The sequence below is a fragment of the Colletotrichum fioriniae genome (assembly GCF_027942845.1).
Source record: "Colletotrichum fioriniae strain IMI 355084 chromosome Unknown scaffold_1, whole genome shotgun sequence".
Classification (NCBI taxonomy): Eukaryota; Fungi; Ascomycota; class Sordariomycetes; order Glomerellales; family Glomerellaceae; genus Colletotrichum; species Colletotrichum fioriniae.
Window position 1 is genome coordinate 399,062 of NW_027076837.1, and position 18,344 is coordinate 417,405.

The 18,344-nt window shown below is 53.6% G+C and overlaps 6 protein-coding genes across 6 annotated transcripts; 3 read left to right on the forward strand and 3 right to left on the reverse strand.

Annotated features, from left to right (window-relative positions):
* Window positions 1-1,660: 1,660 nt before the first annotated feature.
* Window positions 1,661-3,114, reverse strand: fma1 (Methionine aminopeptidase 1; the record flags this gene model as incomplete). The annotated part of the gene is made up of 4 exons (XM_053191747.1): window positions 1,661-1,782; window positions 1,871-2,417; window positions 2,510-2,911; window positions 2,974-3,114. The coding sequence occupies 4 exons, from the start codon at window positions 3,112-3,114 to the stop codon at window positions 1,661-1,663; spliced, it is 1,212 nt and encodes a 403-aa protein (XP_053050831.1).
* Window positions 3,115-4,105: 991 nt separating this feature from the next.
* On the forward strand, window positions 4,106-6,111 carry BNA4 (kynurenine 3-monooxygenase, mitochondrial precursor; the record flags this gene model as incomplete). The annotated part of the gene is made up of 4 exons (XM_053191746.2): window positions 4,106-4,217; window positions 4,556-4,773; window positions 4,844-5,260; window positions 5,311-6,111. The coding sequence occupies 4 exons, from the start codon at window positions 4,106-4,108 to the stop codon at window positions 6,109-6,111; spliced, it is 1,548 nt and encodes a 515-aa protein (XP_053050830.1).
* Window positions 6,112-6,869: 758 nt separating this feature from the next.
* On the reverse strand, window positions 6,870-8,061 carry N0V96_000113 (uncharacterized protein; the record flags this gene model as incomplete). Its single annotated transcript, XM_053191745.2, has 3 exons — window positions 6,870-7,310; window positions 7,393-7,765; window positions 7,838-8,061. The coding sequence occupies 3 exons, from the start codon at window positions 8,059-8,061 to the stop codon at window positions 6,870-6,872; spliced, it is 1,038 nt and encodes a 345-aa protein (XP_053050829.1).
* Window positions 8,062-8,899: 838 nt separating this feature from the next.
* Window positions 8,900-10,015, forward strand: N0V96_000114 (uncharacterized protein; the record flags this gene model as incomplete). Its single annotated transcript, XM_053191744.2, has 5 exons — window positions 8,900-8,996; window positions 9,074-9,384; window positions 9,449-9,559; window positions 9,646-9,946; window positions 10,008-10,015. The coding sequence occupies 5 exons, from the start codon at window positions 8,900-8,902 to the stop codon at window positions 10,013-10,015; spliced, it is 828 nt and encodes a 275-aa protein (XP_053050828.2).
* A 2,397-nt stretch (window positions 10,016-12,412) lies between these two features.
* Window positions 12,413-13,653, forward strand: N0V96_000115 (uncharacterized protein; the record flags this gene model as incomplete). The annotated part of the gene is made up of 2 exons (XM_053191743.1): window positions 12,413-13,552; window positions 13,603-13,653. The coding sequence occupies 2 exons, from the start codon at window positions 12,413-12,415 to the stop codon at window positions 13,651-13,653; spliced, it is 1,191 nt and encodes a 396-aa protein (XP_053050827.1).
* Window positions 13,654-14,144: 491 nt separating this feature from the next.
* On the reverse strand, window positions 14,145-16,965 carry OPT6 (oligopeptide transporter 6; the record flags this gene model as incomplete). The annotated part of the gene is made up of 4 exons (XM_065755834.1): window positions 14,145-14,653; window positions 14,717-15,393; window positions 15,447-16,386; window positions 16,455-16,965. 4 exons carry the CDS (start codon window positions 16,963-16,965, stop codon window positions 14,145-14,147), a joined length of 2,637 nt encoding a protein of 878 aa, XP_065615074.1.
* Between the last annotated feature and the right edge of the window lie 1,379 nt (window positions 16,966-18,344).

Here is an 18,344-nt window from a genome sequence, read left to right on the forward strand (position 1 = left end):
GCGACAAGCAGCTGTTCGAGTGCTGTTGCTGTTCGTGGGAGTTGGCGACGTTGACCTTAGTTTGGGCTCGCAAGGCTACTTGGAGCTCGTATGCGTGCGGGCAGGTGGAATGCTTCGACGTCACTGGGGTGATGTAGGATGGATGGATGGGTGCAGATGGAGCTCTGTCTCTGTGTCTGCGTATGCGGCGACGGTATCTGTAGGTTGATAGATGGATGGCAGGGTTTGGCTGCGTCTAGGTGGCAAGCAGACGTGTCTGTTGGTGCAGGCAGCTATGAGATGAGAGTTGTGCGGTTAAAAAGAGGTGGAGGAAGTTCAGCACGTGGGTTGAGAGAGACAAAGTTGGAAAAGCGAGGTGAAGTGGTGAAGAGAGTTCCGTTGGTTCGATGGTTCTTTGGTTTGGCCCGTCGGGGTAGCGTTGGGTTGCGTAGCGAGCGACAGGGAGCCACTAGTCGAGTCGTGGAAAATCGGGAGGGTGGGTTACGGGGCTTGGGAAACCTCTCTCTCTTCCTTTGGTTTCTGGTGGATGATGAAAGACGCTGATTATCTTTGTTCAGGTGTCCAACAGCGCCGCGGGCCACTGGAGACTGGACCCTCCCCGCCAGCCCAGCCCACTGCTGTTCAGTGCTGGGGGTAACTTGTAAGAGCTCAGATAGGCCCCGGAAAACCCTGACGGGCTTAGCGCCACTCCACTTTCCATCCATCTGAGCCTCTGAGGTCTAGGTACCTCACAGAGTCACAGTGCCAGCTGCGTCAGCAAGGGTACGTACCGCTTCCATTGACATCTCCAAGCCGGGACAGCAAGATTCTTTATCGCGCCCAACACGCAAATTCCATCTCTCCACAAGGTACGGAGTACTGAGGAGAGCTCTGAGCTATGATGAAATTCCAGATCCTGTCCTGCCATCTTACCCACCGTCAGTTTTTCAACTACCTACCTGCGCAACCCCTCATGCACTGTTTGGTGAGGCTTGTCCGGCAGGCAAAGTGCGAAAGCGGCGGCGGGGTGGAAAGCCATCGCATTATCTCCACCGGGTGGCTGGGAAGAGCCAGGTTCAACCTCAATTCCCCTCCATCTCGCCTCTCTCTCGGTCAAGGGCAATACCATGATCCAAGCATACGAATCACGTGAATGCCTCCCTCTGCAAGAAACAATGCGAGATTTCCGCGACTTGCTGGCTCGGGCAGGGCATTTAGTGTACCTTGAACAGAACCGATGCTGAGCCTTTAATCATCGCGGGGTTGAGAAGTAGACCTCACCATGACGGCGATTCAGGATAACCCCGGCACATCCCTCTGCCCATGACAGCTGTCGTCTCCAGTCGCATGGGACAGGGTACTCTCGGACCGGCCATGCGCCTCTTGTTGTGGCAGACGGTTGTGGCACACTCACACACTCACGTGGCGTACTCCAAGCATGGTCAACTTTTGATTGTTTTTGATATTCGACGCCCCTTGACCCCGTCGCGCCGGTTGCTTTTGTTTTCATGGCATCATCCCCTCAAACACCGAGGATGCCAGAGCAATGCCTGCTCATATATCATGTTTTCATCCCAGCGCCCGCTCGCCACGTATCCCGCCCTCATCAATTCTCACTCAACGCCTCTCGCACTCTACACCGTGCTCGCTTATGCCCCGTGTCCCATGCTGATATTGTCAATTATGCGGTGGTCTCCTTCTCTTCGCCGTTCGTTCCAGGCATCGGCACCTTGCCGCCAGGCGACGTGGCCGTTCTAGCTGTGAGGACTTCGACTCCGTCTTCGGTCACCAGAAGAGTGTGCTCTGTTCATTCCCGTTAGCTGCCGTTTTTCTTCTCAATGGCCTTCCACAGCATCGTGGGGTACCATATGCAAAACGAAACATCACTCACCAAACTGCGCAGTCTTCTTCCCGTCAATCGTCGTGCTCGTCCAGTTGTCGGGCCAGGTGACATCGCGGTACTTGCCCAGCGCAATCATGGGCTCGATAGTGAACGTCATGCCAGGCTTGCACTCGCCCACCGTCTTGTTCTTGGCGTAGTGAGGGACGTTGGGCGGGCAGTGGAATAGCGAGTTGATGCCGTGGCCGCAGTACGTGCGGATGACGCTGCAGTTCCTCTCCTTTGCAATCTTTTCGATAATGTTGCCAAACTCGCGGATGAGCGTGCCGGGCTTGACGGCAGCGATGGCGGCGTCGAGGCAGTCGCGGGAGGCTTCCACGACGCGGACCGCGTCCGGGTCGGCCTTGGCGCGGTCGCCGACGTAGTACGTCTCGTTGAGGTCGCCGTGGTAGCCCTCGAAGAAGAGGGTGACGTCGATGTTGAGGATATCGCCGTCGAGGAGCACGCGCTGGTCGGGGATGCCGTGGCAGATGACCTCGTTGAGGGATGTGCATACGGACTTGGGGAAGTGGTTGTAGTTCAGTGGCGAGGGGTAGGCCTGCGGTTTGAATCTTGTTAGCTCTTTTGCTCCCCCTGGTTCCGGCGCATGTCCATTCGCGCGCAAAAACTGCGTCTGGAGTGAAAACCTACGTTGCGCTCTATGCAGGCCTTGTGGACAATCTCGTCAATGTAGTCCGTTGTGATGCCGGGCTTGACGGCGGCGGCGGCAATGTCGAGAACCTCACGCGCCAAGCGGCAGACCTTGCGCATGCCGGCAATTCCCTTGGCATCGAGGATGTCGACCTTGTTCCTATTCAGGATGCTTCTCGGGTACTTGGGGATACCATCCTTCCACCAGTCGGGGTGGGGGATGTGCTTGGGGACGGTACGGCGTTCGGACAGAGGGTAGACGGGTCGGAGGGGTCCGGTGAAGGGGTACGTCGGGAAGGGGTTGAATACACCTGTCTCTGGATCTGGTTTAGAGACGACCTTTGGCGGGAGGACATGGTGAAGTATACTCTGTTCAGACTTGTGCATGGACTTGTGGTTGCCCTGTGATTGGAGGTCAGCGGGGACGATGTCTAACATGAAGCAGCCGCGTGAAGACGACATACCCAGTTCTTCTTGAAGCAGTCCTGCGAGCAGAAGAAGCTATCCTTGATTCCGAGCTTCAAGCAGGTCGGGCACTGGAGGGTGCCAGCCTCGTTGGGGCAGTCGACGCCGAGGCACATCTTCTTCGCGGGAGGCTCAGTCATGGTGGGCGGTCGTGGAGGGGCACAACAAGTAGATATGCGACAAGGTAAGGTCGAGTATGGAAAGTATTCACTAGTAACTCGAAAAGAAAAAAAAAAAAGAAGCTAAAGATTGCTCGACGATGATCGACGAGTGGAGGAGTGAAAGAGTGAAGACCCTGGAATTGGAGCAGGGTTCGGACAGACGAGGCGGCGGCGCAGTTTCTCAAACACACGCCCTAAATTTGACGATTCGGCTACGAACAATCAAAAAAGTGACCTGACGAAAGAAATATTTCCAAGCCCGCCGTCCCAGTGCCCACGCTGTGTGATAGGCGCTTGGGCGCGGCTCCCCGCAGCCACCACACTGCTCTGCAATCTGCACAGGGCAGGTGTAAGTTCTTTTTTCTCAGTTGCGGTTCAATCTCGGGAACTGATAACAGCAACTATCGATAAAGGACCTCAACTTTCAGTGTTTTTATCGATAACGATAAGACATTGGAAGGATTGAGTTTGTAAGCCTCTCCCATTCAGATACGCCACTGCCAGGGTCCTGGGATTTAGTGCTACCTTACGGAGTACCTTGACTTAAGGTGCATTAGGTAAGGTAAACGACTGGCAAGAAACCTGGAATAAAGAAAAAGTTTCTGATCGGAGCTTCCCTTGTCGGAGCTTCCGGGGAATACCCGTGAGCCGAAGTCCACCGAGCAGCGACCGAATCCGACTTGCGCCGCTCTGCGCTCTATGCTCAAGGCCTCGGGGGGGTTGGAAACAGAGAGAACCTAGGTTTAGTAAAGGAAAAAAAGTCGTTGACGCCTGTTCCCCCTTCAATCCTCTCATCCGGCCGGCTTGACCCGCCCAGGGATCGAATCATCATGCGAGTCCTCTGAGTTCTCTCAATTCTCTTTCTCACGCCACTGTTGCATGTGAACTATTCTTCAAGTTCCCTCTCACATGTCTTAAAGCTGGCGATAAAAGACACAAATAAGCCAGTAAACTTCTCATACAAACAAACATGGCCAAGAACCAAAAGGTCGTTGTGGTCGGCGCCGGCCCCGTCGGCTCTTTGGCTGCGCTCTATGCAGCACAGCGCGGGTACGAGGTTGAGATCTACGAGTTGAGAGCCGGTAAGTTTGCTTGTCGCTTTTCTTTTTCCGTTTGGCAAAGTCTCTTGTTCCCGCCCGGCTCAGCGCGCCGTTGAAGATCATGGATCCTGCCCCTCGTCTGCCCCACCAATCGCTGCATTCAATAGTCTTGTTTGCCATGATGTTATGCCCAGTCGGTGGATGCAATGCAGATAACGTAGTGTTTGTTTGCTTCTCTCTCTGCCTTATCTCGGGATCCTGATCTCGACAACTTTATGGATTGACGCCGTTATCAATCGCCAGCAAAAAACATAACAACACAAACACCTGCTACTAGCTTATATGAGCCTGAACATAGACTAACAGTGACGACCATGTAGACCTCAGAGATCCCACAACAACTCTCTTAAACTTCACCCGTTCCATTAACTTGGCACTTTCCGAGCGCGGTATCAATGCTATGCGCAATGCTGGCCAACCAAAGTTACTGGAACATGTCTTTGGCGCCACCATTCCCATGCGGGGACGCATGATCCACGGCCGGACCCCGAAAGGTGACCTGTACGAGGCTTCGCAGGACTACGATGTCCACGGTAGAGTGAGTTGACTGAGCACGGCATCGCCCCAGATGCCCTCTTATCAACGTTATGCTGATCATCATATGCAAGGCCATCTATGCCGTGGACCGTGCCGGCTTGAATAAGCGCATGCTCGACATCCTCGAAGAGATGCCTAACGTCAAGTTCTTCTTCAGCCACAAGCTCACTGGCGCAGACTTCAAGAAGTGCAAGGCTTGGTTCGAGGACATGACGTCCGGGTCGGCTACCGGCCGCGCCAAAGAGATTGAGATTGACTTTGACTTCATGATTGGCGCCGATGGCGCGCACTCCGCCGTCAGATATCACCTGATGAAGTTTGCTCAGATGAACTACAAGCAGGAGTACATCGATACCCTCTGGTGTGAGTTCCAGATCAAGCCTGCCAAAACTTCCTCGCCAGACAGCAAGCCGCAATTCAGAATCTCACCAAATCACCTGCATATCTGGCCTGGCAAGGAGTTCATGTTCATCGCCATACCCAGTGATGTGAGCATCCCTCGAACCTGCTCTTGTACAGCTGGCTAACAAGATGTCAGGACGGCTCCTTTACCTGCACACTATTCCTCCCCAACAACCAAACAGAGGCTCTTGAACAAGACCCGTCAAGTCTACCAGCCTTCTTCGACAAGCACTTCCCGGGAGTAACAGAGCTGATCCCAGCCGAAGACCTTATCGAATCCTTCAGGCGGAACCCCCACCTGCCCTTGATCAGCATCAAGTGCAGCCCCCACCACTACGACGCCTCTGCCGTCCTCGTCGGCGACGCCGCGCACGCCATGGTCCCCTTCTACGGCCAGGGCATGAACGCGGGCCTAGAAGACGTCCGTATCCTCTTCTCCATCCTCGACAAGCACCGCCGGCTGGCGGAAGCCCAAGCCAATGACCCGACAGGAAGCCAAGCAGATGATTCCGCCGCCGACGACTATGCGGCCGTCGCCTACCACCGCGGCGCGGCACTGGCCGAGTACACGGCGAACCGCGTTCCCGACGCGCACTCCATCAACGACCTGGCGCTGCAAAACTACGTCGAGATGCGCGCGTCGGTGCTCTCGCCGCGCTACCGCCTGCGCAAGTGGCTCGAGGAGAAGATGTCGGTGTATGCGCCGGGACTGGGGTGGCAGACAAAGTACTCGCGCGTCAGCTTCGGCAACGAGCGATACTCTGAGGTCGTGGCCAAGAGCGACCACCAGGGTCAGGTGCTGATGAAGACGTTCGAGGCGCTGGTATGCAGTCCGCTTGTTGTTGGGGCTGTGTTCCTGTGGTGGAAGAGGCCGAGGATTGTTGTTGGTGCTGTGCAGGGGGTTTTGCGCTATTTGCTGCGGGCGACGGAGGCGTGAGTTGTGATGTGATGTGATGTGACGTGATGACTCCTGCTTTGAGGGTTGATTTCTGTAGACTGTACTACCAACGTGAAGACTCCAAATACAATATACCTGCCGTATGGTTGAACCACGCTTACACGGAGAATTACACAAATCACGACTCGTTCTCGATGGAACCTGAAGATGAATGAATGGCCGGCATCGATGTAGTGCGCCATAACTCGTGGAAGGGCTACCACAATGCATCTAATCTCTGGCTTCAAATTATACTACACCGTGAGCAGTGAACAGCTAGTACTGTCATGAAAACATAACACACCCTCATATGCTAGTATACACTACTGAAGGGTAACTACGTACAGGTATATTCACAAGCGATGAGCTTTCCTACATGCTTATGTATCTAGCACTAAACGAATAACGAACAACAAATCCTCTCTAGTAATAAGAATTTTTGACTTTCCCGCAGGTCTTCCCCTTTCCGCACATTGAATCGCTTCCGCTGTAGGGACAGAGTATAAACATGATTAAAACCCACAGACAATTGATTCGGTAAAACCAGGGGGCGTCGTTTTCCAATGAACACGAAGCCTCCATCTTCAGGAAATGTCAGCCCGAATTTAGTGCTTACTCTCTCGAATAAAGGGTCTTAATCAGCTGTGTACAGAGATCCTGGCTGTTTTGAATTTACGAATTGGCCCTCTTCCTGATCCAGTCTCTATTTACCCACTATGGACTAAATAATACGCATGTTCCAAAGAAAGAGTATCCAATCAGTACTGAACGCCGTCAAGGCCCTTGTACAGCTGCCACCTATACTCCTCAGACGGCACATTAAACCTCGCCTTCAGATCCATCTTTGCAATCTTATCCATATCCTCCCCGTCCAGCAGGAAATCCGACTCGAGGTTCTCCTTGATCTGCCACTCGATGACGCTCTTGGGGATCACGGACCGGCCACTGTTGACGCCCCACGCGAGGGCGACCTGCACGGGCGTCTTGCCGTGCTTCTTTGCGATCTCGGCGAGCATCGGGTGGTCGATGACGCGGGCCATGTGCGAGGCCTCCTTGGACCACGAGACCTCGCGGTAGAACGAGTTTTGGTTGCCGAGGGGCGAGAAGTGCGTCATGTGGATGCCGTTTGCACGTTGCCAATCGACGAAGGACTTTTGTTGGAGGTACGGGTGAAGTTCCATCTGGTGGACGGCGGGAACCTGGGTTTCGTTGTAGTTAGCCCACGCTCATATGCCCTTATTCCATCCTCTGCTTCTTCTCTCGAGACTGAGGAAAACGTACCACTGATCCCTTGTCAATAAGCGTCTGCACCTCGTCCTTGCTAAAGTTGCTGACGCCAATGGCCTTTGTCTTGCCCGTCTTGAGCAGCGCCTCCATCGCCTTCCAGGTATCGACGAACGTCGTCTTGCCCATAATCATCTTGCCGTCCGCGCCCTTGGGGAAGCGGTCCTCGCCCCGCTGGAACGTGCAAGGGTAGTGCATCAGGAACAGGTCAACGTAGGGGGTGTCAAGGTCCTTGAGGGAAGCGTCGAGGGCGGCCTCAACGTCGTCTGGGTGGTGCGAGTTGCACCACAGCTTGGTGCCCAGGAAGATGTCCTCGCGCGGGACGCCGCTGGCTTTGATGCCCTTGCCGACTTGAATCTCAGTGTCGTAACTGATAGACATCGAAACTTAGCTTCAGCTTTGCTTGGTTGGTGATTTAGCTAGGATGGACGAGAATGCTTACACTCTCGCGGTATCAATGTGACGGAATCCAACTTTCAGCGCCGTCTTCACGGCTTCCTCCTGCGCATCGGCGTCTTGGAACGTTCCGAAGCCAATGGCGGGGATCTTTGCGCCCGTGTTGAGCTCCCATTGCACCGAGCGAGTTGTGACGTTTCTGACTTGCTGCTTGGGCAGCGCAGCCTGCACCGCCGGCAGGAGGCGAGATCTAAGGAAGTTGACGTTCATTTTGTGAATTTTGATCTCCTTGCCTTTTGGGTATCTAGGAATCAAAACGACAAGAGAGTGGCGAGTTTAGCTGACGAAAAGAAAACAAGTCAATCTTCACGTCGACTTCTTATTACATGCTCAGAGAGAGACCCTGACCGCAGATAGTAAGCAGGGGTAGCTCTTCTAGCTCAGGGACCCAAGAAGTCGAGCTAGCACTTGTCACCAGCTCAAGTATCGATTCGCGTCTTTCGACTTGGCATTTGGCCGACTCGAGGGTCCCTTCTGACACGGAAGCGTACCGAGAGGCTAGCGCAATTGGGCCATTGTACGCGCGACTCGCTGCCGCAAGACCAGAAAAAAGAAAGCCTCTCTAACAGCCGGAGTGATGTCCATCACGACTGGGTGTTGGATGGCGGAGATTTCCCCGCATCCCGCATCCCACGCTCCTCGTCTCGAGGGCAATAGCTCCAGATTTCCCCGCGATTGTGGAGAACTCAACTCTCCAGTCCATGCCAGGATGAGACGATTCCCAGCCGTCTCGAGGGACGACGATGACGGGACTGTAGCTCAACGGAAACCTTCAAACTTTGATGCAATGTGACGAATTCCATGGTACACACCTGCATGGGGAATTGGGGATGTGGAACTCGGCAGAGCGTGTTCGGACATGCGGCAACACATGTATGATGTAGCTTTTAGCTTTTAAAGCAGACGAACCCCTGGGGTTTGGTATGTCACTGTTGAATTTGCGTGTGGTATCGACCAAGACAATTAACAACAAAAGTCAATTCGCGCCCTCCTTGTTGTCTTATTCGGGAAGTTCAACTTGAGTCAAATACCTTTCAAAGCAGTCACCATGGCACCTTCAGCAGTCGAGACGGGAGCAGCAGCCGTTGACCCCAAGGCCGTCAACGTCCAGCCCATCCTGACACTCTCCGGAAAGGTCATTGCAGGTAAGCCACCATCAGGCCTGTTTGGCAATAAAGCAAAGGATCAACTCGACCATTTTGCTCACAAACAGCCCGACTAGTAACCGGCGCAAACCGCGGCATCGGCCTCGGCGTTGCAGAATGCTGCCTCCTCAACAATGCAGCAAAGGTCTACTCTATCGACCTCGCGGAGCCCGGCGACGAGTTCGCCGCGGCGTCCAAGCAGTTCCCCGGCCGCCTCTTCTCCATCTCGGCAAACGTCACCGACGAGGCGAGCATCACGGCCGCCATTGACAAGATTGTCGAGGAGGCGGGCGCGATCCACGGCGTTGTCTGCAACGCTGGCCGGACGAACCACAAGGCTGCGCTTGATTTCACAAAGGAGGAGATTGAGGCGTTGTTTGGTGTCAACGTACGTTTGATGAGGTACATTTGTAAAGAGAATGGGGTGTGTGTGCTGACAATGGGATAATTAGTTATTTGGTGCCTTTTACACTGCCAGAGCGGCGGCAAGAGCTTTCATCAAGCTGAACGTTAAGGGTTCGGTGGTGTTTACGGCCTCCATGGCATCTTACCGCCCTAACAAGGTATGCTGCACTTCATGACGTCGAGATGTTCAGCTCAGCTAGAGAGATAAGAGACGAGCACATACTGACCAGTGACCTATTCGCAGCGCGTCCCATCTGCACCATATGGCGCCTCGAAAGCCGGCGTCCGCAATATGGCGCACACGCTCGCCATGGAGTGGGCAAAGTACGGCATCCGCGTCAACAGCGTCTCGCCAGGCCTCGTCAACACGGCCATGACCTACTGGGTGCCACAGCAGCCGGACTGGGAGCAGCAGCTCAAGTACTACGGCGGTATGCCCCGTCTGGCCGAGGTGCAGGAGCTTGGTGGCGCGTACGTTTACCTTTTGAGCGATGCGGCGAGTTATACGACGTCGATTGATATCCCCGTGAACGGTGTTATTGGAAGTAAGTTGAGCCCTTGAGATTGTGTTTTCGAGAGGGGAATATTTGCTGACGATGATCTTAGTCTGTTAAATGCATGTGATGATGAATGACCATGATGTCGAAATCAAGATGTATAAAGGATGGCATTGCAAATTGTGCTGCTGTAGCTACTCGCTATTTCAAAATAGAAGACGTTAGAACCTTCGATCAATTAACGTCGCATGGAATTTTAATTGAGCGTGGAAAGCTCTTGTTTTGTGACCTGAAAGACCTCCAACCCCCCCTTGCCTGAATGTTATCAGGAGGACCGGGTTCAGTATTGCGTCACTGGCCTTGGACAACATGCCTTTCACATGATTGCGGCTCTAGGCGTTCGAGAGCAGGGCTAAGCAATCATCCACATTCAACTTCCTTTCCGAGCTCCTGTACTGCCCAAGATGTGTCCAAGCTTCAAACACCTCCAGGGGTAAGAAATGAGTTGTGATCTCAGACCTTCCTCAAACGTCACATACCCAAGCCCTACGAGGCCTTGAGCGTAGCTGCGAGCATAAGCACGGATTTTTGTCGATCTCGGCGTGGGGGTTTTCCATCCCTCGCGTGAGTCGCGTCGGGAGTCGGGTCGGCTGAGCGCACATTGGTATTATTACCAGACCCATTTCAATGCGACAGTGTCATTCAGATCAAGAAAGCCTCATCTTAATTGATCATCAAGTCCGTAGTCAACATCCATGGAAGGCACGTGGGACTTTCAGACATTGGAGTATTGTAGAGCTGTAATGAGCGCATCGGAAACTATTGCCGTCGGCGTTCCATTTGGTGCTTGGCTGTCTTACTCAAGGTGATCGATTGTTTAGCTATGCGTCAGAGAAAGCGGGTATTACGTGGTGATGGCCTTCTAAACATTCTTCGATATCGAAAACGAAGCTGTTAGTTCTTGGCGCTCCATCAAGTTTTCTCTCTCTTTCTTTCTGTAATTGTCATTGAGAAAGATTTGCGTTTTCAACAACATACGAAATTCGCATATCACTTCCCATCATAAGAAACTTTGATTCCTCTGGTGGGGTTTGGTGTGAAGAACAACCGCGCGCGAACTCCGTCCTTGGGTTATGGAATCACCGGGGAGGCCCGCATATTTTCTTGGAGGAAAAAAGTTTGTAGACTTCACGCAGAGCTGGAGGACTCCGGAGCCCCAATGACGAAGGCGGATTTTCTCCTCAAGACCCGTTAAACCCCCCGGGGAATAATAACTCAAACCATTAAGCCCGACTCAGCGGTTTAGCAGGGAAGTAATCTGCATCCGCGCCAAGCTCTGAATCGACAAGAGATCCTTCACTCTATTTCGACAACGGCCCACTTCTTCTCCTAGAGCCGAGAACCTAATTTCATCTCTTTGGGACTTGGGACCAGGGACTCTCGTTTTCCTGTTCGTCCAAACTCTGCTCAAAAAGTCCGACAAAACATACCAGAAGCATATCCACAATGGCGGAGTTTCCGTTACATTGGGTCAGAAACCGCGCATGAACCAGGCCAGTGCCAAAGAAGAAACATAACCGACAGGCGCATACACGCAGACGATGTCGTCTATATTCGTATCCGCTGGACATGGAGTCTTGGTCCGAGCCAAGACTTCGGAGGACCGGATCCGATTGCGATCAACCTGCTTTCTCGGGCAGGTCTCTTGACAGGTCTCGGCATGCGTAATTTTGGTTATCTATTAGGAATTCCTGTGTCCCACGGTAGAGACTCTCCCCTCACCGCGGTACTTTTGCAATCCCCAGACAAGATGGTCCTGAACAGACAGCCTCGCGGAGAATTGAATCTCTATGAGGTGACTCCTTTTAAAGTAGAGGCCGATGCGCCGGTGATCCGACGATGGTGGATAAGACATCCATGAGAGGGTCAAAAGTATCGCCAAAACCATCCCGTTTAGGCAAGTCGAGACCTTCGCGTGCGGCTCGGTTGCCCTTGGGATCCAGAACGTCCACAATTAGTCAGGATGACTGACGATGGCCCCCCACGGAGAAGGGGTGCCTCAGCCAAGGAATCCAGAAAGTTGGGATCCGTCGAGTTGATTAGATTAGATCGTGTCCAACCAGTAGGCGGGCTCCTCTCGTCTCCTCTCGACTCGTGCAGCAAGGGAGGCCCCAGTCTCCAACTTGGCGGTTGACTCGGACCAAGACCCAACATGTTTGTTTTTCCCAAGACATGAGATGAACCAGTACCGTTTGGTTCCTGAAGCCCATGCGGCACAACCCTGAGACCGCCGGGGATAGAATGCTCCGACAAGGTCAGCGGTGTAAGCAGGATGGAGATCATCGTGATCAGGGGGAGGGGGGTTGCTGGCGGATACCGAGCGAAATGGCAGACGTATAAGTTCTTTGGGATCGCCGTGTTTTCTTAAGTAGAAATTCTACGTTGCTTGGCACGAGTCGTCACTCACTTCCATCCATTCACTCTTTTTTCCACGTTCATTACGCACCGCACAAGATGAAGTCCTTCGTCATCGCTACGCAGCTCCTGGCTGTAGCTATGGCCGGCGAGCCTTGGGTCAACGAGGTCGACACCGGCTTCGAGACCTACCTTGACAGCACAAACTACACCAAGGGATCACTCCCCCTCCTCAAGGACATCCGCGCTATCCCCGACTTCGACTGGGCCGCCCGCCAACACCTCGACAACCAAAAGTACTCCTTCTACCGCACCGGCACCGCCGGCGAGTACAGCTACCGCCACAACCTAGACGTCTGGCAAAAGGTCCAGCTCCGCTCCAAGCACCTGAGCGACGTCACCAAGCTCAACGAGACCATGGCCACCACTATTCTCGGCTATAACTTCAGCGCACCGCTCTTCATCGCGCCCGCCGCCCGCGCCGTCTACGGAGACCCGGACGCCGAGCTGAACCTCGTCCGCGCCGCCGGTAACGAGAACATCCTGTACATCCCGTCCATGTACGCCTCCAAGTCCATCGAGGAGATCGCCACCGGCAAGGTCAACGGTACCCTCAACGGACCCCAGGTCATCTTCCAGCAGATCTACACCAACGCCAACCTCTCCGTCACCTGGGAGAACATCCGACGTGCCGAGCGCACCGGTGCCAAGGCCATCGTTTGGACCATTGACGCTCCCGGTGACTCCGTCCGTCACCGTGCTGCCCGCTACGACACTACCAACGCCAACTCTGTCTCCTCTGCTCTGACCTGGGACATCTACGACCAGATGAAGAACCAGACCTCCCTGCCCATCATTCTGAAGGGCATCACCACCGCCGAGGAGGCCCTCCTTGCTGTTGAGAAGGGCGCCAAGGCTATCTACATCTCTAACCACGGCGGCCGCCAGCTCGATCACACCCCCGGCCCTCTAGAGATCGCCTACGAGATCTACCGCAACGCCCCCGAGGTGTTCCAGAAGGTTGACGTTATCGCCGACAGCGGTGTCCGCTACGGTAACGACGTCTTGAAGCTTCTTGCCCTCGGCGTCAAGGCCGTCGGTATGGGACGTCCCTTCATGTACGCCAACTGCTACGGTCTCCAGGGTGTCACCAAGGCCATCAACATCATGAAGACTGAGATTGTCCGTGATGGAGCCCAGATGGGTGCGACTGATGTTCACAACATCAGCACCAGCTTTGTAAGTCGAGTAAAGTCTATTCGGGAAGAAACAGGACTAACTAGTTGCAGCTCAACCTCCGCCAGCTCGAGCAGAACGTGTTCCTCTTCGACAAGCAGTAAAAATAGTGCGATAAGCGTATCATAAAAGCCAGAAATGTCGGGCTGGGAGGTTCATTGCATACCGCGTTGCTGCGGATAGAAACGGCGTTCTCATTCGGATCGAGGCTAAGCACATTTCGTTCATGTTTCGACCTATTTTAGCGGTCAACTTTCATGTCCATACTTGATTAAACACATTTACATAGCACCAAAAGCGTCATGATTATGTCTCGTCAACTGTTCTCACCATGGCTCCGTTCAAGTTGCAACCATATCAAGATGAGTGGATATTCGTGGAATAATGTTTGGTACATTGTCAAGGTTCAGGGGGCCATCAATGTCAAACATTGGCGGCCGAACTGCATTGAGCCCCGTGACGAACGCCCCGCACCGGGCTTCGGCCCCATTTCTTGCTGCCCGGCTGTCCCGCTATCTTCTTTTTCATCAAGTTGACGGGTAGTGACCGTTTTCGCACCTTTCACTGAGCTCCTCCATACCCGAGAATCTCGGTACTATGTAGGGAAACTACCCTTCTCAGGCCCAAAGTACCCTCTCTCAGGAATGGGAAGAATTCCGATCTGAGATCCGTCAACTCCTGCACCGCTCACCGTGTTCCCCCACCATTTGAAGGCAATGGGGTTATATCCCACAGCGAAGAACATGACCAGCGCTGAAACGGCGACTCCGGCGGTCAAGGCAGCTGATAGGACGTAGTTATACTTTTCCCACCAGGCCAGACGATGTCTAGGCAGCCAGTACATGAAGATGTATCCGAGAATGAAGCCAGGCGTTTTGTACGATAAATTTGACGGTGCCCAATGTTGGATGCCTTGAATAACGAGTACCGGGTTGAGCCACAGCAAAGAGGCCACAAAGGGGAAGAGAGTCTTGTCCAGACGAGCAAATGTCTTTGGACTCAGCTTGAGTCGTAGCTTTTCTCGAACGCCGGGGAGATATTTGGGTCCGTAGCCTTGGCCGACCAAGAATACAATGGCGATGAGCGTTCCAAAGAGGAAGCACCCTGTTCGACGGTTAGTATCCGTATATAAAATCATCATTACACTCCTGCGAATCTAGAACTCACATTTGAGGATAGGATAGAAAGACACAAACATGCGCTCCGAGCCAAGAAGACCCCACATCAAGCTGTTCGTGTAAAGAGGAGCACCATCGTTGGCGCAAGTGAACCGACTAGGCTGCGTCGGGGTACACAACCCCTTGACATTCTCCAAGATGAAGTTTTGCGTAGCCACAGCGACGAAGCAAGTAATGATGATCGTCCCAATCTGGCTCCGGAACACCGCGCGCGGTGCAATCTTGGCATAGTGCGCCATCTTCTGGTCCTGGACGTAATTGTCGCCGTAGCCCGCGAGCGCCCACGACCCCAGCGTCTGGGAGAAGAGGAAGGCGTTGGTGTTGCCGGGGAGGAGGTAGCCCGTGATGACCTGGATGAGCGCGCCGAGACCGAGGTTCGTGCCCGTCGTGGCGGAGAGGAAGGAGAGGGGTACGGCGAAGACGAGGTTGATGGCGATCATGAGGAAGACGATCCAGACGGGGGTGCCGAGCGGGTAGATGTTGAGGAAGATGACGGAGACGACGATGGCGGCGACGAGGATGATGAGGAACCACCAGTCTGGGACCTCGGGGTACTTTGCGAGGAGTCTGCTGTGGATGTCCATTGCACCTTCGTAGTTGCCCTTTCCGTGGCGAAGGCCTTTGTAAAAGTCGATGTATGCTTGGGAGATTGTTTTCCATTGGTTTCTGTGATTCATGTTAGTCATTGAGTATAGCTGCGAGCATCCCGTAGTACGGACCCCATGATGTACAAAAAGTAGATTGGATAGAAACAGTAGTTGGCTCCGACGGTGAGGAGATAGCCAGCTGAGTAAAATGGGGGTGAGTATTCCTGATAAGCAGTCTCGTTGAGTTGGTTGTTAAAAACCACATTCTGCACCACATACGGGGTGCCGTCGTTGGCGAATGCAGATGACGAGTTGATTGGGAGATACGCCGTGTTGTACATATTGGTGTAGTAGATGCCAATGATTATGACACCGCCCAGAATGGCACCAATGTACATTGTACACGTCGCGAAGAACGGTTGTGCCAAAGCAGCATAAGATGACGTCGCAATGTTCCAGTCAAATGTGGTGATGGGGTTGAACAAGCCAAGACCCAGCGAGGATCCTGTGATGATTGCCAGCGTTACATTCTGGGGCGAGATCCAGGTCATCCAGTTGAACGTAGCCAAAGCCGTGAAGATGTAGCCCGGGAACCAGTAGTAGAAAAACATGCAGATGGTCACGACGTAGAAGAATTTGTACCGCGAAATTGTCCACCCGTTGATGTTTTCCCTGGGCTCCGGCCTGGTGAGCGCTCTGTTCATGGCAATTGTCGGTAGGATAGTCGGCCAGAGGGCCTTGACGGGGTACACGCTGAACCGGCGGAGGTATCCGGCGAATCCCATACCCATGAGTTGCACAAAGAGAGTGAGCATCAGCTGGTAGCCAAAGTTGACGAAATCGAGACCGTAGTAGACTGGCGACTTCTGCACCAGGATCATGCCGTAGCTGTTGGTGGTGTAAATGGCAATGTTGTACGTGATGGTCGCAAACATTTGCTCCTTGAAGTTCCACGGCCCTGGGTTAAGGGAGTGCCGCGTGCCGCGGACGGTGATGCCCCAGTCGGGGAGAACGAACTCGAGGACCTTGGCGCATGGGAACAGTAGGATCTGGATAACTTGGCCACTTAAGCCTGCACAAACCTTTAGCAAGAATTTCGAGGACAAACGTGTGAGGCGAGGGACTAGGTTTGGTACTCACTGATGGCGGGGAACCTTGAGTTGAAGAACGTCGAGATAAAAGTTCCGATGATAGCCCAGCCTATACCCAGGAAGTATGCGCGGAACGTCTCAATAGGCACGCTCTGGTCGTCCAGGATCTCAGCCACGGCGCGAACGCCAGGGTAGGGCGAGGAGAAGCGGATCATGACAGCATCAATTCTCAAGTCGCGGTCGTAGTTCTCTCCATACTGTTTTGGCCCCTCGAGCAGCTTCTTCATTCTCTCTCTCATATCAGAGGGGAAGTTCCAGTCGTCCTTGAAGAACTCGACGGATTCTTCAATGATTTCTAGGGCATCTTCTTCCGTCATTTCGTTGATCTTCTCCAGAATGTACTCTCCTTCTCCATTGGGCGCCAGCTCCTCGAGCTTCTCGTGGGATATCTGGTCCGAGATCTTTTGCTCCGGGTTGTCCACCCGTGCGGGGATCTTTTCGATATCCTCATCCCGGGCCGGGGTCGGCTCCTCTCCGACAGTCTCCACCTTTCCGGACATTGTTACACGTGGAATCGACGTCGTGTACTGCCGGGTCCGTTGGAAGATTTATTCGTCGAAAGACTATGAAGACGCTTGTGAACAAACGTTCATCTCTTGCGATATCTTCTAGGGAAGTCACCGAGGCTATATACCTCTGCAATCATCGTCCAACTTAGAGTTGTGTGGCGGGCGGAAGGCGGGGGAGTCGGGTCTCGGCCCAGCTATCGGGCGAGAAGATAGGTCGTCCAACATGGGGGAAACATATCTCCAAACGGAACGAGGTGCGCGCACCTATCTCCTCATCCCAACCGGGCTGCACTTGCACTACATTGTCCATCCAACAACGTTGCATTCTCCCAGATCAACGTTGCGCTATCACGTCCGTCTAACAGAAGGGGGTCGATCGTCCCATGCCAGACTTATCCGGTATCACCCCCGCATGCTCTCCCGGCTCGGAGCTCCCCTCTCTCCAAAACAACCCGACCTGCCAGACGTGGCCTGCGGGGTGCATGCGTTCGCGAGGATCAGCGCCCCTGTACTTGCGCTATCGACCGGTGTCTGAACCAACGGCAGTTGATCATTCGCCACGGTAGAATGCGACGCCGGACGATAAAAAAAAGAGCCAAGATAGAGAGGGGTTGGAGCGGCGGATAGTTGCGGGATTGAGAGCGTACGGACATGTTCCGATATCTTGCGTTCTGGTAAAAGAAGCGAATCCCTTTGCTGATGAGACGGGAAAAGACATCGTTCTTCAACAGATTAATGCTTGCGCATCTCACCAATCGGCATTGAGCAAAGTCAAATGTGCAAAAGCCTATCCTGTTTGTAAATTTTGACTGGCTACATGGGGGAGTTCATCACCTCTTTCCGCATGGTTGCACAGGAACAGCATGTCACTTGATGAGATCCAATGGGCAAAGTACGATCAAACCGAATGCATGACAGAATGGCAGAGGCGTTTGCTTTGCGGACTTGAATTGGCACTAGCATTCAATATCAACACTCATGCATGTAGTAGCTAACCCGCGTTTGGCGGAATTCCACGTAGCAAAAAGTGTGCCACATTGCACGCCACAAGACGTCGTTCCCGATGCGTCTCTCATTTTCAGGTGACTGACCGCGATGCAGCCACAGCAGCTTACACCAAAGCACCTAATCCCGGTCAAACATCTCAAATCCCTAGAAGTGCACCCTTGACCGACTTGCTCAACTGTGCTCTCCAGAGACGATGCTCGTTAAGTATGAAGATCTCGCCCCCGCGTCCGAAACAAAAGTTGGCGGCACCACCGTCGATGAGGATACGACCAAGTAGGACACCGCCAGGAGACCAAACGTTCACACCGTCCCCGCATCCGCTGTAGACATTTCCGTTCGTATCGCACTTAATTCCGTCTGGT